The 26,280-nt window shown below is 39.4% G+C and overlaps 1 protein-coding gene across 1 annotated transcript in view; it reads left to right on the top strand.

Annotated features, from left to right (window-relative positions):
• The first annotated feature begins 9,435 nt into the window (after positions 1-9,435).
• igfn1.1 (immunoglobulin like and fibronectin type III domain containing 1, tandem duplicate 1) overlaps positions 9,436-26,280 on the top strand; it is a 29,194-nt gene continuing 12,349 nt past the window's right edge. The window contains exons 1-11 of the mRNA XM_086040682.1: positions 9,436-9,527; positions 14,458-14,530; positions 19,648-19,767; positions 19,844-19,986; positions 20,066-20,165; positions 20,257-20,301; positions 21,661-21,697; positions 21,783-21,963; positions 23,697-23,835; positions 24,243-24,515; positions 24,786-25,235. Of these exons, the coding sequence (XP_085896808.1) occupies positions 14,482-14,530; positions 19,648-19,767; positions 19,844-19,986; positions 20,066-20,165; positions 20,257-20,301; positions 21,661-21,697; positions 21,783-21,963; positions 23,697-23,835; positions 24,243-24,515; positions 24,786-25,235 (1,537 nt within the window). The 5' untranslated portion in view covers positions 9,436-9,527; positions 14,458-14,481. The remainder of the gene's footprint in view (positions 9,528-14,457; positions 14,531-19,647; positions 19,768-19,843; positions 19,987-20,065; positions 20,166-20,256; positions 20,302-21,660; positions 21,698-21,782; positions 21,964-23,696; positions 23,836-24,242; positions 24,516-24,785; positions 25,236-26,280) is intronic.

The raw sequence follows: 26,280 nt of genomic DNA, 5'->3' as shown, positions 1-26,280 counted from the left end.
ATTAAATCCAGCATCTTTTTGTAGTTGCTTACAGTATGTGTTTGAGATCTACTTGATCATGTAAATTGTATATTTATGCTTCCATTTAAATATTGATCATTTTTCTTTCGTTCTTTCTTTTCCGGACCATATAGTAATCGCCTATTGGCCAGTTCGCCTGCATTTTAAACGGGCCTACGTTAGCGTTTCCGTCTACCATCTTCGACCAAGTACCACCACCAGGCGAATCACCCCTCGGCCAAACAATATTTGAAACGAAAGACTCACCGCGGCATGGAAAGCTTACTGCAGCCAGACTAAATGTGTCTCCTTTTAGTACCTCGGCCGCGCCTAACAGGAAATGGAAACATCACCGTGGCCATTGAAGCCTCACTGAAAATATATGATCGACGATTACACAGACGGAAAAAATGGGCTTCCAACTATGCTTAGTCTGCCTATTATTTTTTAGGTTCCCATATTTTTCATTCATCGCCTACTATTTACTTTAAATTTCAGTTAACTTTTATGAGATTCTACTGACCCTGGAAACACACTGCACGTGTTGTTTTTGTTTGAAATCAAAACAAAGATAAGTGTAATTTTAACATTTATGTCATTTTTACATTTTGGAGAACTTTATTTATTATAGACATCTATACGGAGCTATGTTAGTTTAAGTTTCCATTTAACTTTGTAAGACATGCTGATGATGCTTGGAGCTCCCCGAACTTTGCTAGAATTTTACAAAACATGTTGATCAAATTTTATAATAATGATTTGAAAAAAACCCCGACATTATGCAAATCGGAAAGAAAATGTTCAATAAACATATGTTTAAGGTTATTTCAACAAAGTTAAGAGTTTTAATTAGATCAAGATGCCAATATTTTCCATTTTATTGAAAATGAATATCGGCTCTAAATATCGGTTTATCGGCCTCCTTGACTACTAATAATCGGTATCGGCATCGGACCTGAAGAAAACTTAACGGTCCATCTCTAAAAGGCTGTATGCCCAGCTCTGCATTTTAGTAAGGGATTATGACTTTTTATTGACTCTTTATTATTCGGTAAACTGAGCTGAAAATAACAAATTCAATAATTCAATATTATAATTCTACATAGTGTAAATACATTTGTTTTAAGACAACTGTCGGGTTTTACCAGGCAAGCTATGTTTACTTGTTTCAACAAATCCTGCTATGTCAAATTATCCAGTTCTCTTGGCAGGTCATTTTGTTTTAATTAAGTATTTGAATCCTTTCATTGCATCACAATTCAAATAAAAATAGTGATCACACCTGGGACAAAGAGAAATTTAGTGCCCCGGCAAAATGAGTCAAGAATCTTACGTACACCAATTAAACAGCATTGGTATTTATGGATGTTCTAACTAATTGTAAAAAATGAACTCTAATGCAAGAGTGATCGGGCACAATATGCAGAATAAAAAATAACCCCAAAAAAGGCGTGAACGGGGTATAACAGTTAACTAGAGGAGGGAAAGTATGAGTCAGTTGGTAAAATTATTCCAGCTAAACAATTCGGCAGGGGAAAAAAAACCCTGGAAAGGTGCTGTAAGTGTATATATACGAACGTATGTGCTGTACATACAGTGTAGGATTCTGTGTTGGCTGTGAAAAAGACATCAATCAGCGGTGTTGACAAGGACCTGGCGAGTTGTGATGAAGATGAATGACCGTCAGCACGCTGAACTATCAAGGTAAGGGGAAACTTCCAGATGGGACCGTTTCAAACAAATCAATGTAGGAATCTACGTAGAAAATTAAAACACTATGTAATACGCCCAATTTTATTTTAAAAATGAAAACAAACTATTAACATAAACACATAAATAAATACAATACAATTAAAATAATATAGCTAAATACAATACGGCCAACTCAATGTATGGGCATGTTCAATTTTGTCACCATTTCCTTTCGGGGATTAACAATACAAATACATTAAAAAGACAAATGTGTTAATACGTACAATTAAGTACAGTAACAATAAATAACTACAAGGACAACACTACAATTCCAACTTGAAGTCATTTTAGGATTATGATTGATCATGTTACTCTATTAATAAAATAAAACAAAAATACATCGAAATAAATCGATATTCAATAAAATAAATTAACGACAAAATAAATGTGACAAATCCCACAATATCTTCCAATTAACAATAACATGCATAGTTCAGCACAACTAATTTTGCACCTGAGAATAATTATTTCTCCTTTCCGTTAAACTAGCCTGGACCTTAAAAATGTTTTAACAATGGTTGTAAAAAAATAAAATGAAAAAAAGATTAAGAGTATTCATACTGGAACCTGAAGAATTTGTAATAAAAAATACTCAAATCAAGTATGGCAAAATATCACAATTCATCTTTAAATAGATGCTTATCACAATTTTGTGGATCACTGTGAATAAATAACTACTGGGTGTGTACTGAATTATTCCTACCTATTCGTTTGTGGAAATAGGCAAAGATAACGGAATTGGATCCAAATAACAACAAAAAAATATGGAGCAGCTATCAGTAGGGACAAAAAACCTGACTTGGACTGTAGTTTCAAGAAAGAAAACAGTAAAATAACCCTCATGCAGCTGTTGGTACCATTTGGAGCACTTCCTTCAAGATTTCCATTACTCAATGTTAGGATTTTAAATTGAAGATGTTCTCTGGTTTTGTTGGTCATGTTTTCCCGCTGAATACATCTGCATTCAAGTCCAAACCATCAATATCGATTGAGCAAAACAAATGTATGCAAATGAGCTTGTTTTCATGCTGGCCCCCGCCGACGCAATCTCACGCAGACGCCAAGCTGATCGGGTGACGGGTGCTTGAAAGCGGCCAATGAAGCCACACATGCCTGAGGGGTCATCTTTCCGTGCGGGCGAGTCGGATAAGCAGCTGGTGAAAATGTATGTATGCTTAAGCATTAAGTGCTTGCAATTGGGAGGCTCCCACGATGCATGTTTTCACTGTATCAGATAGACTGTATCAGCTGAAGATTCTTATTACGTTGAAAATCCCAACAAAATCCAAATGTGTAAGAACTGATGACATGTTTGCATCAATTCACTATACCCAGTAACAGTGCTTGTTCATTCAATAGCCACCTTAGAATCAGCTATGATGTACTCAAGTGTGAAAGATTTACGGTTGTTGTCTGCTTGAATGCAAAGTTCAACGCTTTTACTGTCAGGGGGAAGAAAAGTTGTGGCAGGCCGGTACGCGCTAAAAACAACATGGGATGGACGGCTGTTATATATCTCCTTTTAAGAATTTTTAATTAAAGGTATTCGCGCTGTCAAACACATTCTGCAGAGGTGGGCATTTTGCTAAAGTTTTTCGGTCCGCCATTCGTCACCAGTCAGCAGCCTGCGTACTCATCCGTCATCCATCTAGCCGTCTATTTTTCAAGCCGAAGCAAACTGTAATCATCTGTCGGTCAGTCCATCATGTTATTTTAATCGCGCTTCCGTCGGTGAACATCAATGGTCCACCAGTCCAGTCCGTCTGTCCGGAAAAAAATAAGGTCCAGGAGAAAAATCCATTCATCCATCCATTATCTGAACCAATTTGATCAAAATGATAAAAGGAGTGCACTATGACATCATAATATGTTGGCTTGCTGCCCTGAAAGTTTAGCTTATCTTTACCAGAATCCCGTGTCACATTGTTGCCAAAGGTGGAATCCTGGTGGATTAAAATGCTTTGTAGTCCTTGTGAAAACTTAGAAAAATGTTCTTTTCTTCTGATTCCTCTTCTTCTTCTACTTCTGTCTTTTAGCGACTGTAAAACAACTTTTGGTGTGTTACTGCATTACAGGCTCCTGAGGAAGTGATGATTCTCTCTTTGGTGCATACCACCACCTGCTGTTTCCGTCTCTCTTCAGCAAAATGGGCATCTGGGGGGGTGGGGGTCTAGTCGGACGGAATGCCCACCTTTGTTATTCAAAATGTGAAGTTTAGAGAAACAGTTTGTACTTCACGTGCATGAATCAAGTGACAGTTGTGATTTTTTTTCTGTCAAATGGTACAGTTGCTATGCATGTCACAAATAGAGAGAAAAACACATTGAATTGACTATCTTGTGATCATTTTCCAATTGCGGATGGATACCAATCTGAAACGTGTTGAATATGTGCCAATGCCAGTGCAGCGCAAGTGCACAGATGGGATATACATCACAATGTACGGTAAACAAACATGGGTCTATCTAACAATTTTTGAGTGGTGTTCTACTTATCTTGTCCAATTATTTTTACCATATTTATTCAGTTTAAATAAGTGGCAACTCCCAAAATTGTGGGAAGGCAGTTATATACTGTACATGGTTTCGAAGCAAGTATGAATCTGTTAGTTGTTAGTAGGGGTGGGCGATATGGGCAAAAAAAATATCTCGATATTTTTTCAAAAAACTCGATAACGATAATTTGATGATATTCTACAAAAAAAATAGTTTAAATCTGCACTTGCTTCACAGACCAATTGTGGATGGACAGAGTTTATGAACAGCATCTCTTATAAATTACTAAATATAGCTTCTGCAAGACAATGATATTCTACGACAATATTCAACAAAAAAGAACAAAGAATTATGTGTAGACTTACATCGATTTTTGGGAATATTTATGTCATTTAACTGTCTCTGCTGTTATTCCATAATGATGTGACATTTTGAGCTGCAGTAGGTACTGGTGTACCACTGCCAACTACTAGAGCAATCAGAATGAGAAAAAGGTGTCAACTACAGCAATCAGAATGGGAAAAGATTTATTTGATATGAGACGAGTGACGAAGTGTCACCCAGCAAGGGAAAAAAAAAGACATCGTCATGACAACATCCATTCTCATACATTGGCCAACGTATTCAGAATAAAGTTAAATAACAAAACTGCAATTTCCCGAAAAGTGCATGTTCCCACTTATTCATCGCTGTGATATGTAGACTTGTGACTTGATTCATGTTTGGGTGTATGCTGGCGTCACACTAATAAACCGTCGTAGTTTGTGCAACATGCCGGGGAATACAGGCTAGTTATGAATGATGCGGACTAAAAGCATGTAAACTGAATGTTAACCGATCACCCAGGATGTCACGTTTGACTTGCTTGCTAAAGTACTCAGTGTGTGTGTGCGTGAGTGCGTGCGTGCGTTTATATTTGTTGTTTTCTGAGTGTGAGTGTTTAAGCTTTTGTTTAGCGTGCTTGCGCGGTCGCCAAGTTTTCCTCATAATCCATATGGCTCGTGGTGCAACAGAATTACTCTTCACGATGACAGTTTTGGCACATCTAACAATGTTATTCCCACCGATGTCAGTCTTGTCAACCTCAAGCCATTTACAAACTCTACGGACGACGTGGACTCGCGCCTTGCTATTATTCCCCGCTGGAGACTCCTCCATACTTGAAGCTCGGCTGCAGTGCGGACAGAGTCACTTAACCTGATCCTAGCCGCTGATTTGGTGAATGATTATCACTTCCTCCTCCTCCTCTGCTGTCAATGCGCACTGATTTTTCAGCATTTCCTCATACTTTGCGGCCGTCGACTGACTCAAGTCGGAGGCAGTATTAATACTCGATAATGTAAATTACACATCGTGAAAGCAAGATTGACGATTATATTGATAACGATGTATATCACCCACCTTTAGTTGTTGGCTAATTCTCAAGTTTTGAGCAGGTGCTTGTGGGTTGACAAAAGGAAGTGGTACCAACTCAATTTGGCTCCAAATTATTCAGTATTATGCAAATATCCAGCAAAAACCTGAGGAAAAGCACATATGAGCAAATATGGGGGGACAACATACATGAGTGCGTCCAGAAAAGAAATAACATAAATGACATATTATATTAATATATATTTGCTATTATTATTATTTTTTTGATTTTTATTATTTAGATTTTGTAACCGTGTTGCCAATGTTTCAGATGAAAATTGAGGATCCCTGTGATATAAATTGGACTATTTAATTTACAAATGTATTTGAATAATATTAAGCTTAATGACATGAGTAAAAAATTAAGTTCAAATATGCACATGTAAAGTGTTGTAGTATGAACATTTGCCCATTTCTGTCATTCATTGTTTTACATAATTTTTGAATTAATTGGTATTGAGTTTTCAAATTTGAAATATCATAACCTAATAAATGTTGCTTAGCCATTCACTAGCTCACTAATTTCGACCAGCAACTTGTGGCCCTAAAAATGTGAATGGCCCCTCCGAACTTGGCTATGAAATAGGTATATCTCCCAGGAAAATCGTGAAGCTTGGCAGGTATGAGCCTGTTAGTTAATTTGATAATTTGGAGCAAGCACTTGCAGGCTGACTAAAGCCGACCGTCCGACTTATCATGGCTCAAAATTATGTAAATGTCCAAGGAAAATCATGTGGGTATGCAGTTAGTTTTGAGCATCTATAAAGGATGTGGGTCCATCTCAATTTAACTTCAAAATGCCTGAGTCTCTGGGGGGAAATAAGGACAGTTGGCAACAGGCTAGTATGATCCTGATCACCCCTAGCTAAATTACAAATTTTGAGCAGGAGCATGTCTCCACTTAGCTCCAAAATATGCAATTCCCACATAAATCCTGTTGCGGGTTGGCCAGCTGGCGAACTCAACTCTGCTCAAATATATGCAAAAATTCTGAAATTGTGAGCGTAGTCAAATAGCCCATTAGCTGTTAGGTAACCTGCTAATTTTATGCAGCCGCTTGTGATCCGATCATTGTTGATGGGTCCAATTCAACTTGGCTCCAAAACCTAGTCGTCATTCGGGAATACTGGAAGGGATGGAAAGTATGGTCCTCATAGCTGTTAACCAACTGGCTAATTTGGAGTAGGCGCTTGTGGGCTTACTAATGGAGAATCCAGATCCAGATTGGGACTTTAGGAACAGTTGTTTTTTAGATTCTGGATGATTCTTTAATAGACGCATCTTCTTGTGTGTATTTGTGACTATTTTTCTCACGCATAGCCACACTTGGCTGTCAAACATAATTCAGATGTCCGTAGCATTAAACCTCAACAGCTGCGCCATGGGGAACAATATGGAGTTAGGCATCGGCGGACAATGCCTGGCAAAGCTTATTGCATGCTGGCTGGATGCTAAAAATAATACACGTCAACGCTCGAGATCTAAATGGATTAGCAGTTGGCAATAAAAGACGAGGAAGCGTTGAACCCTTATTTTCAGGTGTATAGTTGTGATGCCAGTTTAATTCTGGAGCGGTCTGTTGTTTTGCTAGCAGATAATGAGAACATAGCTCCCTTCATAAAAGTAACACCATCATTTTAAACAGCCACTGTCACTTGCATCTATTCAAATTAGGGTCGGCAGGGTATGCCCCAGATATACTGCATGAGTGATGTTGGTAGGGATTAGGATTGTAACGATGGTGCTTTGGGTAATATTAAACTGTAGGGCCCAAGCAGAAGAGAGTGAAAAGGCACTCTTGAGCTTTTGTGAGGATTATTATTATTCTGACAAATGAATGAACTTTCTGAGGGGACCTCAACATGCCATGCAAAAAGAATAGTGGTATTTAATTAGTATAGTAATTTAGGTGTGCCGCGATGCGATGTGGCCGGACATGACTGAAGTGGACAATCACGAACAAATTACAGTCTGCAGCTCACACCTACATGCTTTGGCGACTGACCTTTGCACACATACCAATTCACTGCAATGTAAAAACTGCATATGCTAATATACCCATCCATTATCTATACCGCTTATCCTCACAAGGGTCGCGGGGCGTGCTGGAGCCTATCCCAGCTGTCTTCGGGCGGTAGGCGGGGGACACCCTGAATTGGTTGCCAGCCAATCGCGGGGCACACAAGGACAAACATCCGTACTTACAATCACACCTAGGGGCAATTTAGAGAGTCCAATCAACTAACCATGCATGTTTTTGGAATGTGGGAGGAAACCGGAGTACCCGGAGAAAACCCACGCAGGCACGGGGAGAACATGCAAACTCCACACAGGGAGGCTGGAGCCGAACCCACGAACTTTGAGGCGGACGTGCTAACCAGTCGACCACCGTGCCGCCCCTCCTAAAAAATATATATATATATATATATATATATATATATATATATATATATATATATATATATATATATATATATATATATATATATATATATATATATATATAGGCTGAGTTGCTCGGTGTGCGGTAGTGGGCCTGAGGAGTTCTGTACCGCCCTATGGAGAGTTTGACTTTATTTTGGAGTCAGCCAGTCCTCTCTCAAGCATCTCCAGTTGGTCCAAAATGCTGCTGCTCACCTCCTAACTGGAGCTTGGAAGACATAACCCCAATTATGGCCTCCCTTCAATGACTCCCGGTGTGTTTTAGGGTTCATTTTAAGACACTTCTCTTTATTTACAAGTATTTAAATGGCCTTGCCTGAGCGTACCTCTCCGAGCTCCTCCACGACTACGCACCTTCCCGGAGCCTCAGGTCTGCGGAACAGGCACTGCTCGAGGTGCCTCAGAAGGGATCGAGACTTTTCTGTTGTTCGTCCTTCCCTTAAATATTAGGCAAGTCCCTCTCTGTCCATTTTTAAAACCCATTTGAAGACACATTTCTATTCTTTGGCTTTTGATTCAGCGTGAGACTGACAGTTTTCTGCTGTTTTAAGGTGTCTATCATACATAATATTTTGTGTTAATTTATTGCTTTCACTTGTTATATTATTGCTATTTTGTTGTTGTATGTAAAATGCTTTGTTACAGCTGTAGCTGTTGTGAAATGTGCTATATAAATAAAGTTGTACTGTATATTGGATCAGTAACAAATGGGCTGACATGTCTATTGGAACAGGGCACACAAAAATGTCTCATGGACCCATACCTGAGATTGAACAGGAAGTCTGCAATTTTGTCTTGAAGTAGCCATTTTGGGCAAATCTCATGATTTGCACGTGGATAAACACCTGCAAGTGAATTTGTCCAAATGTGTCCAATCAGAACCAGGTGTCCTATACAGACTTTTTTGCATTTGCCATCTAATGTGGCAAAATATGCATTCAAATCATTTCAAGGATTTGCCAAGAAAAAGCGGGCGTGAGGGCACATTCATTGATGTTAAGTGAAAAACATAAAGTAGCTTTGCATTCTTGTTCACTACAATATACAGAAAACCACAGTAAAAATGTAGTCTTCACTTCTTGTATGTAAAGTATCAAATCAAGGCATTTAACATGTTTTTAAAGGGTGCCCAAATATAGACTTCATTAAAAAAAAATGCTACACGGTTATTAAGGACAAACGATTCCATAAGAGGTGTTTAACCTGCTCTTTGACCCACCCTTTCACGGGTGCCTCCCTCCCCGCTGCATAGCCAACCTCAGTCTAGGTCTCCTGGAGTAAAGACAAAAAAGTCCAAAGAGCTTGTGGCAGTGGGCAGGAGGAGAGGCATCAAGCGCAGACCTGCACACCAGCGAGGGGGGGATCGATTACATTGAAAAATTAGCAGACAACGGCTAAGCTGAAAGCAGTAAGGACTGTAAGCAGGTAGGTGGCCTTCGAGGTGAAGATGAGGAAAATGTACCGCTGTTTGTTATTTCTGGGTTTTGTCTGGCGGGAATACAAATGGGCACTGTAAACAGCTTGCATTGTAAAACACTCGGGTGATGACTATGAGCCAGCACTTGATCCTAAAAGACCAATAAAGTTACTGGCAGTATTTACGTAGCGTTTTATGTGTTCCGGCGACTTTTAGTTCCCGCACGGATCATTTAGATGTACACCCAAGGCAGGACTTGGCATATAGAGTTGATGTGAAATCCATTTAATAACGCGTACAGCCTTTCTCACTTTGAATGTCACGCTTTCTAAACTGGTAAGTTGCTTCCAGGCAGCAGAGAGCGTGAGAGTCAGGAGCTGCGAGGGTGTTAGGGCCTGATGAACTTTAGATGGTGGTATCAAATTGATATGTGGCCTTCAGAGAGGAGGGTTGGAGTTGGGATAAACAAGATATTTTTTTCACTCCAAAAACAAACAAGCAGCTGACACTATTCACACCACTGAGGCTGCAAACATGAAGCACGTTCTGTTCCAATACCGAGTCTGAAGTCAAACATCACAATGCCAGGAGTTCACAGCCACAAATAACAAACTGGCTTTTTGCGCTCTGTTCAACATGGATCAGTTTGTCAGCCCGCTGCAATTAACCAAATGTGGAAATCCACCGGGAAGTTCAAACATGCCCATTAGTGTTCATTTGTCACCACGAGGTCTTGTCAACAGGCCAAGTTCTGCCGAGCCAAGAAATGCAGAGCAGGACATTTGAGAGGCTGCAGATGCTGTGTCAAGCGATTGTGGTCAGAGGTATAGTCGCCAGGTGGCTGGACCACCAACACTTGTCACGTAGTGCGGGACAAAGACATTAGAGATTGTTTGGTTGTAGGTGGGGCAGTGTTTCCACAAATGCCATAAAAAAAGCTATTCCCATCCACAGGGAATTGCTCTTTCTCAAATGTGATTGGTTTGACTTTGATCTCCTCTATTGTCCATAGTTCAAGGCCATTAGTAAGTATTGGTTCAACTACTAGAATAAGGTTTTGTTTTCCTAAAAATAATGAGCGTTTTAAAATGGAAAAACAGACCCTACCAAAAGCCCCTACCCTGTGGAGATTGGCAGTGATGTCACTGATTGTTGTCTTTGCGTCTTTCTTCACAGCTCTCACAATGGTTCTGTCATCAACTGCTGTTCATACCCTTGGCCAAACTGTTTGATGTCTGTTGCTCAGTACACCAGTAGTTACTTTATTTTTCAGGACATTCCAAATAGTTTTATTGGCTATGCCCAATGTTTGTGCAATAGGTTTTTATCTGTTTTCCATATTCTCTCAGCTTCACAATGGTGTGTTTTTGTACCATAGACAGCTCTCTGGTCTTCATATTTGCTTAACAGAAAATGCAGTTTTCACAGTTTTCCCAAAGCCAAAAACAAGCACTATCTAATGTTTACGCAATCGGCCTAAAGGCCTAGATACACCAATCCGACGTTGGACGCGGGTAAGCGTCGGGGCTTCTGATTGCTCCGTCTGATTGATGTAGCGAACACCGTCGCAACACTGGACCCTGTCAGGAAGTGTCCGGTGGGCGTTTCAGCATGTTGAATTGGTGTCGTGAGTCGGGACATTACAAGTAAAAAAGCGAGGGTGGACATTGTAAGTATTTCACGATACTGTGTCAAGAACGTGAGGGTTTACTTCACGTGGGAGTTCATCGTGAGCGAAAAATATAGCTGAATGCATTGTTTACGTTTTTATAATCTGCCCCTGGCCAATAGCTTTCCGGTTGGCTTTTTTTAACCATGAGAAATAGTGACTACCGCTGCCGATGGTATGGAGGGGTATTTTATCTCTCGCATGCGCAGAAGGTACTTTAACGGTCAGCGTCGCTGTCTGTCATTGCGGTCTATTTTTTCAGCGTGACTTGCTGACAGTCGGCCCGACGCCATGGGGTAAAGCGTCGATCACAGCTGGTCATCGTCGAATTGGTCTATCTAGGCATTAATAGGCAACACCTGACCATTTAGAAACACCAATCATTCAGGTCAAAAAAAAAATTTTGTTACACTGATGTGTTCTGTGCACCCAGACTAGTCCAAACACAGTGTTCTGATTCATATTCTGTTTATAGAACGTGAACTAAACAGAAAAATCCACCTATTTTTATTCATCCCAGTGGGCTGCCATTTTGCATTGTACTGCCACTTGCTGTCGACTGAAAATAATATCACAGTGTCTAAAAGCTGAGGTAACGTTCGTCACCACTCATCTGTTTTCTGGGTTTGGTCATGTGATGTTTGCAAGCCAATCCTTTAGGCACTGTGATGGCATTTTCAGTCAACAGCTAGTGGCAGTAAAAGGCAAAATGACAACTCCCAGATATGGATATAAATGGGTGGATTTTCTCATCTTAATTCACATTCCATAAAAGCAATATTCATCAGATGTATGTGTTTAGACTAATAGGGGCGCATGGAAAATGTTATTGTCAAGAAAATGTTTTGACTTCCTCTTTAAAATTGTAACACTTGAAACTGTCATCCAAGGTACAAAGTAAAGTTGCTCTAAAATAAATCTAAAACATATAGTGCTAAAGTTATTCAAGTGCTGGAAGAAATAAATGTTTGTGTGGTTGGTGGCATAGCAAATAATTCAAAAAGTCACTTTTTTTTTTAATCCTTTAGATGTGTCATTACACATGGTGATGTATTGAACTGGCTGACGTAATGTATATTTTTGTGAAAATGTTGCTTTGAGTACATATTTGGTCAGGATTTCAATTTTGTAATAGGTGAGGAACAGCAATGTATAAATGGCCTCTTTGGATTCAAAGTTAAAGAGGCTGGCAAATATTTTGGTCTCAAATGCACTCTTCATCGAAATAAATATGTTGTTATGTATGTTATGAAAAGATGGGAGCCTCAGCCAAACACTTAAATGTAAAAAGGGAAAGTGCATTTCAGGAAAAAAAGACCCACTGCCAAGCTAAGTCTTTCTTGCAGCATGTTTTGTATTCATCAAATGTATTTTTCCAACAACAGCCAGTATTGTTGCTAGAGGCCAACATTGTACTTAACACATTGCACATCTGTACAGTGGTTCTACTAGAAATAAAATAAACTTGCAGAAGGTAAGCTGTGTGCAAAATGCATTGTAGGAAATTAATTTGATACATTTGTATTGCATAATGATGTACTTGTCAATACAAAAAACATTGTTGGATTTTAGAAAATCATGTCTCTGAAGTAATAGTATTCATTAATTATATATATATATATAAAGTGGTATAGGCGATATTGTCCGTTTTCCTTGGTGTTGGCTTGATATCAAAATTGTCATTACAAGGGATTCTCAGTGTACAAAAATCCCAACATATGAGTTTTTGAGGTTGCAAATGCTATGCAATGAACTACTGGTGAAGGGTGAAGAATATGTCTCCAAAAAGTCACTGTCAGTTAACCCATTAAGGCCTGGCTCAGCATCTCCCTAAAACCTAAGGGCGACTATAGAATCACCCTCTAAAACCTGACATTTTCCCAGAAATTCAACCCCTACAAAATAATTGATATCTCAGCCCCTGTAGCAGATAGAAACACCATTCTAAAAGAATTTGAGAGTTTGGACATGTGGCTTTTACACAGGCCCGAATGTATTATTATTTACTAATTCAATTGAAGATGTAAAAATAAAGTGTCAGTGCAAGAGAAGCACTATTTTTAATTTGAAAACAATCAAGTGGTAATTACCATCCTCTATTCTGTTTCAAAGACGTCGATATTGTCATTGTCTACAAACATATCTGCCATATATCACATGCAACTGGTTCAAAATACACAAGCGTGTCATCTATATCACTGCCGTTACTTCTTTAAGAGCTACAAGTGTTTTGATGCAAATATTTGCTGTACTTACGACTTGGCTATTAGGTTATTGATGGACCATTGCGTTTTCTGATTCATGCACAAATTTGGGTTATATTGCCACTGTAGGTACAGAACTCTAGCAGAGGACTCCCTATACAGTGCTTCAAGTGCACCAATTGACGAGATTTCCAAGTGAGAAATCCATAAGTAATGTTAGCCACACTGACTTTAAGGTGGAAGCTTTTCATGTTAAGTTCCACATCCACTCCCCCACTCGACTGAAAATAATCGGTTGTTTGTGCAAATCTATGCATAGCCGCAACTACGCTTGAATGTCATTGTACAGTGGGAATGTTAGGGTCACTCAATGTAAAAGAGGTCAAATGCTTTCACGAACTCTAATAACAGTCATGACATGAGATGACCCATGTGGTGCTTTTTGACAGACTTACCCTAAATCTAATGTTACTTTTCACCTGTGGATTGTATATGAATATAAATGGTTTCGTGTGAATATTTAGATTTTGTAGGAACAGCATGATTAGTGGTCAAATTTAAGGTAAGTCTCAAGTGCACTGACATTACGAGGCTTTAATAGTGTCTGTGTCGCAACACTAAGCCTGGGAGCTCTTCACCTTGTATATTTAAGGCCTCAACAAATGCCTCACTGAATTAACACATTCATGACGAGGGGATTCCCAAGGGGAGGAACTAATCTGAAACTGTAATAATGCTCATGTGACTGCCCCTCACTGGCTGTATGTAGCAGCTGCAAGCTTGGAAGGACATTAACTACATGAATCTGCCCTTATTTAATGTTTACTTGTTTTAAGAAATCTTGCAAAGTCAACCTTTCCCCTTCTATTGGCAGGTAATCTTGCTCAAAGTAATATGTTCCTCATTTCATTATTTTTTTTAAGGAGAGTTTTTAGAGTGTAAGAATAAATTCTACCGATAGCAAAAAAAGTGAAAAAATACTCAGTATTGACATTTTGAAAAAATACTCAGTATTGACATTACCTTAAGACATGATGACAATGTCCCTCTTCTTTTTGTTGACAGATTCCTTGGAAATCTAACGGCAAAATGTGGAAAAAGTCAAAGGCGACTGATCGAACTGCCGCCGAGCAGAAGGGTAAGTGCACTATGAAGGACGCGCTCTCCAGGCTGCATCAGTCGCGGTTGTTTGTGTAGCAGTAGTTCATCTTTTCAACAGTGTTTCACAGGATCTGGTCATCTAAGAACGAAATATGAAAAATGTACGACCGTCATCAGAGTTGAAAAGGACTTTTCTAAAACCAACATCTTTTTTGGATCAAAGCACAGTTTTTATACCATAATCTTGTTTGATCCCTCAAATGAAGAATGACCCCAAGAAGAGTCTTCTTTTGTAGTTTTGGAACAAAGACTTGTAAAACCACAAGTTGAAGATCTGTGATTTTTTTTTTTTTTGAAGCCGAACCGCAAAAAAAAAAATGATTCTCCAACAAATGTACGCAGTTAAATTCTTCTTACAATGCAAGACATCCTCCAGAAAAGACTTGATTTCATCTTTATCTTGTGCTCTTAATAAAGATGCTGAAAGCAAAAATCTCATCACTGCAGGGGAGGGCAAGTCCACAAAGGATGAATGAGTGTTGGGGAAAAATGGAATGAGGCTGAAATTGCTATCAGAAAATGCTTCTTACCCAAAGTTAGTCATGTTCTCTCAAGCACTGTCAAGAAATCCATCCATCCATCCATTATCGATACCGCTTATCCTCACAAGGGTCGCGGGGCGTGTTGGAGCCTCTCCCAGCTGTCTGTCAAGAAATCATCCCGTGAAATCTTTAACATTGCATTCAACCAAAGCCATACCGCTGACACCATGTTCATTACTTTGTGACTAACCATTGTACGTCTGATGTCTCTGACTAGCGTGTTTTGTTACTGTGCCTCCCATTCTCGAAGAATTTGGAGTATTGTGTTGTCTGTGTCCACAATCCTGCCAAAGCCCCACTGTGGCGTGGCGCCTTTTTTCCCGGATTCATACTAAACTGTCCTGTTCCTTTTCCTGCGATCCCGTTGCGTGTTAAGTCGGCGCTTCTCAGAGAGGTCACCCGGACGACAAAGGTATGCGGCGTGGAAGGGCGAATGAAATTCTACAAACAATTCACTCTGTGTAAGCGCATGACTCCGTGTTGGTTGGTCGCATGTATGACGTGGACTTCCCTCAGCAGATTCATTCCTCTGCAAATTTCCGCCAATCTCTATTGAATACAAGTTGCTGCTGCTGGTGCCTGCTCGGGGGCATTGTGGTTGACTGCCATGTTTGCTTTGTGGTGATATAACCTGTGTGGTGATAGTTCAAATGTGTGGCATGAGGGGAAGCCAGCCCAAGCATTTTCATCAAGAATATGTTCTATGCAGGCCCACTAGTTGAAACATGGCATTCTGATTAATATTGCGTTTGTCGAATATGAGATAAGCAGCAAAATCTCGACATGCATCTCAGAAAATTTGAATGGTGTCGAAAAGGTCATTCATCTCAGTAGTTCAATTCAGAAGTCCTAAAAGAAGGGCCTCAAGTAAGTAATTTTTTTAACAAAAAGGATTTTTTTTGCCTAATTTTAAATGTTAGGCCTAACATCCTCAGTTGAACAGGCTTGCAATTCTACCCTTGAAATGAAATTATTAGTACATACTGTATCATATATTTAGCATTAGGTTTCGTTTTTTGTTTGTTTGTGTGTGTGTGTGTGTGTGTGTGTGTGTGTGTGTGTGTGTGTGTGTGTGTGTGTGTGTGTGTGTGTGTGTGTTTTCTTTTAAAAAAAAAAAAATGCATATAAAAATATTTTAGGAAGGTGACAAAACATAACATTTAGATTAATTAAACATGGAAAAGTATGTATATTTTTAGGAAGGCTGATTCTAAAAATTTCTAAATAATTATAATTGTTTTCTATGTAAAACTCTAATGAAAGTGGTGAAGTTCAGGTTTTCGTTAACTGTAAGCTATAATCAACAGCGTTGAAACAAATAAAATTATTAAACATTTCACCCTGTGTGTCGTTAATCTATGTAATATACAGGTTGAACTTTTTCAACTGAACTTTAATAAATTGAGTTTTCCACAACATAAAAATAAATATAGTACATAAACAAATAAAATGGCAATTTTTTTTAGATTTAGCTGTATATCATTGTTGTCTGATGAAATCTGTGATATGGCACTTTTTTAATTTTTTTTTTTTAGTTTTACAGCAACAAATTCCATAAAAACACACCATGACCCTGTTTTATTAGACAGATGTACTCATTTCTAATTTCCAGATTTAAGAAATTTCATGCAACCAGACTCAGTTCTGCAAAATTATGAAACATTGCATTCACAATCCAACATTGTTGATACTACGCTCAATAAAACAAAGTGACTCCTTTCTACAGTGTGTTGACCTACATGTTAGAAACAGAATGTCTACAATTTGTTTTTATTTCTGTATTTTTTCAACACAACAAGCTAGCAAATGCATGTAGGGAATATAATTTTGAAAAACAAAAACACGTAAAATTGACAGGAAGGGGAGGAACACAATTGTCAATGGAAAGTGATAACACTAAGATATCCATTACAATTGAAGCACAGCAATGACTAGATTACCTTCAGGGATCAGTCAAGTATTCTCATGGCTTCTGGAGCCTCTGAAACCGTACAAGGAAACAAATCTAAGCGGTGAATTGTGCTCTCTGTGTACATGATACCAGCAGCTATATTTTGATGTTTCAAGAGTTTGAAATAAGTCAAATTAAAGTGAATTTAACTGGATTGCTCATGAACTATTCTTGTGTATGGCAATTACATGATGTGACTGTGACTCACATAATCAATGCCTTTTTATATTATATATTATATATATTAATATTAATAAGTCGACATATATTTCCATGGAAATATACAGCCTTTCGCAGTGTGTTCACAAATTCTCCTCAGAGATAGAAATTCAGGTCCAGAAAGTAAAAACCCTGCCGCAGTTTGGCTTTGAGCCGCAGGTGCTTCTAATCAACTGAGCTCATTTACCTGCTGGTTGAGTAGAAGCACCTGTGGCTAAAGCCAAACTGTGGCAGGGTTTTTTTTTTTCTCTCTGGACCTGGATTTCCAATCTCTGATTTTCTCCTTGTGCTGCTTGATCACTGCTTTGCTACATCACATTGCTATGCAGAGTGCATGCACTGGCCGACTATATGAGACCACAGCAGTGTTTCCCAACCCTTATTTTTCCAAAGCTCATATTATATATGATAAAAAACCTCACAGCAAATGTCACAAAAATTATATTTACTTAAATCATGATGATTGCTAATCATAATTGTGTTGTATGAATGGGTGGGAGCAGGTGGATTATTGTACAGTCTGCCATCTAGTGGAAGAGCTTTTAATTGTTCTGTCTTTTACTATATGTTGCTGGCATAGATAGATGAACAAATATGCATTTATTTATAGTAAATAATCCATTTTTGGACCAATTAAGTGAACTCAATTAATTAAAACCACACATGACACCAAATTAGCTATCGCAGCACGGTTGTTGGGAATTACAGGACTACAGTAGACTAAACATTTCATTTAACTGACAACTGATGCCTTATTACAGCTACTGAGCAACATTTTGCAGTGGGTTAAGTGCATTTTGCTACTATTAGGAATTGTGGGACGTTCAAGAGTCACTTTTTTTTAAATCATCTTACAACAATACACCCACCCCAGTCAACAATGTCTACAATTCGTAAATGGCATTAAGGATACAACACAGCAAATGACAGTACTTAAATATGTCATAAACTAGCATGTTTATGTCCATATTTTAACGTGAATTATCATCAACAAATCTTGCCTGGGATTTGTTAAAAAGGATAATGGTTTTATTTTAACTGTTGTTAAAATAAAAAGCTACACAATGTGAGACAGTGTATTGTTAAACTCGATGATGATGATGCAGGAGAAAAACTGCACAAACAGTATTTCCTCGACCCTGCTGCCTTACAAAGTGAATTGCTCATTATGTGATGGGAGGGCACGGTGTTACAGTGCTGTCACCGAGCTGTAATGACATGTTGCGTGCTTAGAACGTGAATTAACATACTTGTTTTTTTGTGTGTTTTTGTAAGAAGAGCAACAGAATTTCTCCACAAACAAGACATGCCTTCAGTAATTGATTGTAACATGTGAAAATGAGTTTGGGCACAGTTCTGTCAATCTTTCTTGAGGCAAGCCTGGATGTATAATTTGTTGGCTACTTACTGTAACCTTCTTGCTGATGAAACGGTAATTACTGTTATTCTTAGCACAGGACTCACTTCATCCCCCAACAATGCTTCACAATTATACTCATAAATGTTTACTGCCTTTTATATTTTACCGACTGTTTGAATTATAGACTTCATCAATTTTCTTTGTGCACACACTACTCACAAAAAAAAACAGGGATATTTGGCTTCCATGTGAAATATCGTAATCAATCTAAAATGAAGAACTTTAAAAACTTTAGGGGAAACTTAATTTTACTTTTTCTAAGCTTTTAAATGCGTTGTGGTAATGTCTCATGTTAATGTGTCAGTACTTTATGCGCTATTTGCAGCTCTCTGGCAAGGAGCTGAATGGCCAAATTCACAACAGATGTTTGTTTGTTTGTGTTTTTTGATTTGGAAGGATGTCCAGTTCTATGCCTTTCTGTGACTCTTCCAGTCTCTGTAGCAACCTAATGAAAACACTCGAATCTTAGCAGCCATTGCCTCAGAACATCAATCAATGGATTGATTACCCTTTGAAAGCAGACATTAGGAGTTTATTCAGACTTATGGGTTTACGAGTCTGTGGGTCTACTACACTCACGTTATTGTCTTTTATTCAGAAAGAATAATACTTACCACTTTAGTGGAATTTTAAGTAAATGTGTTATAATCGTCTACTTTGGAAGAAAATCACTTTGCACTTTGAAGTTGCCGTTTTGCATTGAGATGCCCTGTTTGAAAGATTATATTTAATTAATTTTAACTTATATGATAAACAAAACGGTATTAGCTTTAACCTCAAAACCAGAAATAATGTACAACTGACTTAACTAAACAAACAAAAAAAAGCTTAGAAAAGGTCAAATTAAATCAAAGTTATAGTAAATTGAGGTTTATCCTGAAATTTCACCCCAAAGCCCAATATCCTTATCTCTTCATGAATAGTGTGTCTCATTGTTCATATTTCTTTTCACATTGGATTAGGAATCAGGAAGAAATCTAAAGTGCCGGGTGTCATGATAACACAGTTTGAGGCAGAACTTCCAGAGGGAACGACAACCCCCGATTTTTCCCGCAAACCCATCGCAATTACTATTCAAGAAGGTTAGCTTCCAACTATTTATGAATAAACAACGGCATGGTCATCTTTCCTAATGACTTGTATCATTATATACTCCAGGGAAAAGTACATTATTTAAAGCCATAGTTGTGGGTAATCCAAAACCCACCGTCACATGGACCCGAACAAAAGGAGAAATCGTTTTTCACCCAGACACCTGCCGGCAAAACTACAGCGAGGCGTCACACGAGCATACTCTGGAGGTACAGCGCTAATCAAAATGTATGAATGGTGCCAAAGCAAAACCATTTTCAATGATAATAAAAAGTGTCTTTTCATCAGTTTCCCAAGGTGGCCCCAGAGGATGCCGACACTTACAAATGTTATGCAACAAATGATTATGGACGAGCCGTTTGCACCGCTGTCCTGAACGTTATTGAGGGTATTTAGGACATTAGAACAGTGGATTATGAGAGCCTGTGTGCATATGATAATAATGAAAAAAAAAAAATCTGTTCATTATTTGTTCACAGTGGGATTCTCTAAAGCCAAGGAACTTCAAAAGACTTATGGGGACGGTAAGACATTATCACGCAAATGACATGTCTTGCATCCTCTTTAGGACAAACACTGCAACGATAAGTTAATGCGGCAAACCTTTAAAGAAGACACATTACTAAATTTAGGGCTCGCCTTTCATCGCTGTGGGGTAGTGATTGTTCTCATGAAATGACAAAATCTTTTGATGATTCAACACATACATTTCCATAGCAGTGTGACATTTTAAGGAGTCAGTGAAATGCATTGCAATTCCGAGGCCTGTCATCCCAACTCTGTGATAGACAGCTGAATAAAGATGCATTACTTTGAGCAAAAAGTGAGTTACATAACACACAACAAAGCTTTTATACAGTTGATGGCTTCCGCTAATTTTTCAGTGGGATTGATTTATTTACTGTACCTCAGTTAAACATTTGTTTGCCTCTTCCTCTAGCAAAGCACAAACCCCTCTTTTAAATCCTGGATACAAGCTGCCAGGATGTTTCATGTGCAAAACCAAAGAGCCCACAAGCCGGGTTGTGGTTCTCCTCTTTATCCCTAATCAAGTGGCCATTGCTTATCGATACAAACGCCTCGCTCCTTGAAGTCATGACAAAGTGAGAGCATTCATTGCTAAAGATTTAGTCATTTTCTTTAGTCAGATATGTGTGGTTTGGTCACTTAATGAAGGTGCACGCCATTATGTTGTGCCTGATTCCTGATTCTGATCCGACCCATTCTAAATCTAACTCACTTCAGTAGGACGCTAATTTCCTAGACAGGTGCATGTGCGCTCAACGTCAAAACCGGCGTGTATTCATTTTCGATCGGGTCGAGTCTAGTTTATAGCTTTTGGGAATTTGGTAGACTGCGCTACGCCTCGCTGGCCGTTCCAGTGGACCAAGGGTGTTTACTATCACATGCCCCCAGTGACAGAAAGTTGACTCTAAAATAGATTAAATCAGGTCAACGATTGCGTTCGGCCCATGACGGTCGCCATCAGACTTTGGAAAAATGCCCAGTAACTTGCGTGTAGAGTGCATGCAAATGCACCCAAGTCTCTCAGTATCTTCCACCAACAACCCAGGCTAAACTTAGCTGATGTCCAACTTTGGTATAGGCTTTTCACTTTTTAGACTTTGCCAGGGCCTTGGCACCACTTTGTGACATATTAAGGTGTCAGAGCTGGTGAGTTTTGCAAGTAGCTTAGGATAGGTTCCACAGGAAAAACAAAAGTGCATTAGTGAATTTGTGAATAGCAAAGAGGAGGGGATTACTGTATCATAAACCTGTGATTTCCCTTCACGTAAGTAATGTTTCCAACTATTTCCAGCTATGGATTATTTCAAAAGATAATCGTGACTGAGTGATCTTTGTGTCTTTCCTATTCCGTCTAGATATACCAGACTTTCTTCGCAAAAAGCTTAGGAAATGGTCAGTAACTTTGTCCATGTATGTTCAACACAACTCTTTGTCAGGTTAGCACATAAAAGATTTCATTGGCGATTTGTTTTTGCAGCACTCCTAAAGTGGGAGACGAAAATGTGATGACATCAGAGGAGAAGGTCTGGGAAATCCTCATGAATGCAGATAAGAAAGACTACGAGCGAATCTGCGCGGAATACGGCATCACCAATTTCCGTGGGATGTTAAAGAAACTGAAGCAGATGAAGCAAGAGCAAGACATAGACAGTGCAGAGGTACATGACCTTTCTTTTAGTTGGACTGTGAATATAATAGTCCATCTATTATCTATAACGCTTATCTTCACAAGGGTCGCGGGCGTGCTGGAGCCTATCCCAGCTGTCTTCGGGCAGTAGGCGGGGGACACCCTGAATTGGTTGCCAGCCAATTGCAGGGCACACAGAGACAAACAATCACACACACTCACAATCACACCTAGGGGCAATTTAGAGTGTTCAATCAACTTACCATGCATGTTTTTGGAATGTGGGAGGAAACCGGAGTACCCGGAGGAAACCCACGCAGGCACGGGGAGAACATGCAAACTCCACACAGGGAGGCCGGAGCCGGGATCGAACCCACGACCTCTGAACTGTAAGGCGGACGTGCTTGAATATAATAGTGATCTCTCTTTTTTTTTTCCCATGTGGTTTATTTGGGCCTTTTGAAATTGCTGTTCATGAATATTCTTCCAACTTTTAGGGGGCCTCATCAACCAAACTCAGCAATCTTTGTGAGTGTGTGTATCCTGTTGAAATTGTATGTATAGTAGGGGTCGCAAACACCACACCACCAATCATCCCTCAGTAGTGCCCACTCAGAATGTTGAAAAGAAAAATAGGAAAGATAGCCCAATCCACCGATCAACATGAAACTGGGTGGGCATGTCTATCACATTATGAAAGTCTACAAGATGTCTGCACAAAACTGAACCGGAAGTCTGCCATTTGGGGTTGTTTGTGTTGTGGTAAATGTATGATAACTTTCAGGCCATTTAAGGTAAAGTGGATCCCAGGCACAGATGTTGGGAATCACCGTACTAGACTGATGGACGATGGTAAATTGCCACGCTTTTCGGCCTTGGCCATTTAAAGCAGCACTGGGCAAGAAATCAACCTTAATAAAAAAAAAATTCACAACTCTTTTGATGAAACTTTGACTTACAAGTACAGTAGTTGAATGGGACTTCATGCCCTCAGGGGGTCTGTATCGTTTTTACTGGCACAAAGCAACTTTGAGACATTATTCTGTGTCCAAAGAAGCACCAAACCTACCATAAGAATGAGCAGACTCCTCTTTTACCAGAAAACATTTTTTGTTTTTTGAAATACCTTTTTCCGTTCATTAGTAATCAATACAACATGGGTTGGCTCCACCAAACAACAGTTTCTGATCAAAAAGCAGCGAAACAAGCTTTTTGTGAAAAGAAATATGCCAAGCAGAACTTGGCTTTTGTGAGACCCAAATTAAAACTAGACTGAGAAAGGGTTTTTGATGGCGAAATAATAATTTACTGGCAGTTAAGAAACGCACCGGGATCGCACGGCTTGAGTCAAACATTCACACATTGAACTGCATCATGCATATCTCAAGATATCATAAACAGACTATGTTCAAGTGTGAGGTGGCTAAACTTGTCCCACTTGCAGCTTATTGGAATTTCTTTCCCTCATAATCGACGTGACAAGATGGAATTCCCCCTATTCTTTATCTTCAACTCAAAAACTGTGCTGGTATTAAATCCAAATTGATGCAACGCAAGCACCTCCTGGGATTTGTTAATCCTGTGGTTAACACACCTGAATTTCACAGATAACCCTCTTCCACGCCTTTCTTGACGAATATATTCGTCGGAGGCAGTGAACGGTAGTTGAATTGAACATAAACGTCCACGGCAGTGACCGAGTTCACAGAATGTCACACTGGATTTTGGTTTGGTTGTTTGTGCGTGTCTGTGTAACAACTGCAGGACGGCGAAATGGTCGCCTTCACAAAAGAAGAATGTGACGAAATTAAACATTCCCTGAAACAAGTTGGCAAAAAACACGACGGAGGCCTCTACTACATGGATGATGAGGGTGCCACTGTATTCACTGCCGACTTTAAAGGTACACCTTGAAGATTGTCATACATGTTAAACCGGGTGGTGAGCTATCGCTACGGAGTAATAGTAGAGCTCATACAGTATCAATGATACAATTGCAGTCCTAACTCTCTATTCCATTTTTGTAACCTGCAAAACACTTTCCGCCGGGAACTACCATCTCTTACACATGCACACTGCACAGACTCCGTTTATTGAACTCAGCTCACAAGTGACCATGCGTAACAGTAACAAGTCACCTCTTAAGCGCATTATCCCCGCCCACATCCCACTCATGACTATTCCATTAAAGCTCAATCAAACTATTACAGCAATGGAAACGTTGAAGCGGGGGGGGGGGGGGGGGTGATTGGCCAGTGATAATACTAATAATAATCCTGTGTCTTTTCTGTGTTTTACATAATTCTTCAGTACCAGATGTCGACTTTGCTATTAAAATCCAAGAGGTCAAGGCGGAAGAACGACAGGATGCACTCTTTATGTGTGTCCTAACTGCACCCCTGAATGAGATCGAGTGGTTCGGCAAGAATGCACCACTGTCAAATGGCGAAAAATTCGAAATCAGCGTCTCGGAAGACAAGCTCATCCACAAGATGATCGTACGCGATTGCTTACCACTGGATGCCGGCATCTACGCCGCTGTGGTGGGCATCAAATCATGCAATGCCTGCCTTGTGGTTGAAGGTGAGAGATAACATGTGAATCATGTGAGATTTAGAATAAAAATTTATTAATAAAAATTTAGAATAAACACAATAAAATGTTGTTTCTAAGGTATCACAAAAAAGAAGGAAAAAGCAAACTGACTTTTCAGTACGAATCAGCAAATCAAAGTTTGATTTTAATATATCATGGATCGTGTTTACATGACCAGGAAGTTTGGTAAAATTGAAAAAATAGATTCTCTTGACACAAAATTCAGGTATAATCTATTGATATGTTTGAATCCCCCAGCGGATAAAGAGGGTAGCAGCAAAGGAAAGAAAGCCGCACGGAAAAACACGATAGCTGGAGGGGGTGATGAAGAAGACTTGCTGAGTATCGCCAAGGAGCAGCAGGAAAGGTACCAGAAAGAAATGGAGAGGCTGGAGCTTGCCAAGAAGGCTCAATCGGAGCGGGACGCTGCAGAGGAAGCCGCCCGGCTGGAGGCGCAGGCGGCTAAAGAGTGGTCCACCGAGGCCAAGGCGGAGGCCAAGGCTGCTACGAAAGCCGCTGCCAGGGCAAAGAAGGCGGAAGCTTGCGTGGAAGAGCCTGCGAGGAGAGCTTCAATCAAAGAAGCTGTGGGTGCTGGAGAGCTCATTGAAGACAATGAGGAAACTGGGGAAAATTCGTTATTTATGGAACCAGTTGAGGTAGATAAAGTAACAGGCGGTGATGCGACCCCTATCCAAGATATTGTTCAAGGTAAGTATGATGATGATGTTTTGTTTGTCATTAATTTTACACACACATTTCTTGACTAAGTGCTGTCAGACAAAATACATGGTGTTCCCATTAAATTAAACTTTTAAGCAATCAGTCAGTAATGCCAGTCTAGGCAGGTGTACAAATGCCTTTGTCGTTATTTCGCTGTTGGCCTCTAACGCTGTCCTAGCACAAAGGGAGTTTGCAAACTTGGATGTTGGACCGGAGAGATGAACTCTCCCAGGTTAGCTTTGCTCTAGCTAGCTGTTACAACAGAACAGGGGCGGATTTAAATTTTACCAAAACACCCTGGGTTCTGCCATTGGCCAGTTTACGGTGCGGGATTCTGGATGTCTTTTTTAAACTGAAAAGAAAAACCTTTCTGTAGGTTGATGCGGCTGCATTAAATCGTCAGTGCACGCTCTGATACGTTTTAAAAAAACATAAATATGAGGCTAGGTAAAGCACTTTGGACAACATATGGTGAAGACAAAGCGCTATATAAGTGCACTCCATTTACCATTCTTATTAAATTGGATATTTCATTTTTTTTGGTCTATGATGTGTTTTTTGGCAAAAGTACAATTACCGGTACTTACCATCCGAGTAAGTCATCTGATTCAGGACTCACTGCTTCTATGTTAAACGGACAGCAAACGCAGATTTTGTGTGTGAGTCTACGGTGTACTTATTTAGTCAGAGTAGTTGACACAGTTTTCTTCTAGCATTCTTCTTTTAAGATTTGGACATAGCACAAATCATCTTACTTTTACAGAATTTCCTCCGAAAAGGACACTGCACACTCTTGTTTGACCGCGTTCCTGCATATTCTAGGACAAATTATTCCAGTATAAAAATTATTTTTCATTGCTAGAGAATGTCATTCTCAACCCCCCCAAAAAATAGAGGGAAAAAAGATAATTAGGGTACCTAAACATTACACTTAAATTTTTTAACATTAAGTAAAACATTAAACTTTGTTTGTTTTTACACGTGTTAAAAAAGATAACCTAAGAAAGAATTTGTCGTTTTATTACAATAATTA

Source organism: Filicampus tigris, chromosome 9 (genome assembly GCF_054856515.1).
Source record: "Filicampus tigris isolate MCC_2025a chromosome 9, RoL_Ftig_1.0, whole genome shotgun sequence".
Classification (NCBI taxonomy): domain Eukaryota; kingdom Metazoa; phylum Chordata; class Actinopteri; order Syngnathiformes; family Syngnathidae; genus Filicampus; species Filicampus tigris.
This window is presented reverse-complemented; position numbering and strand designations above follow the sequence as displayed.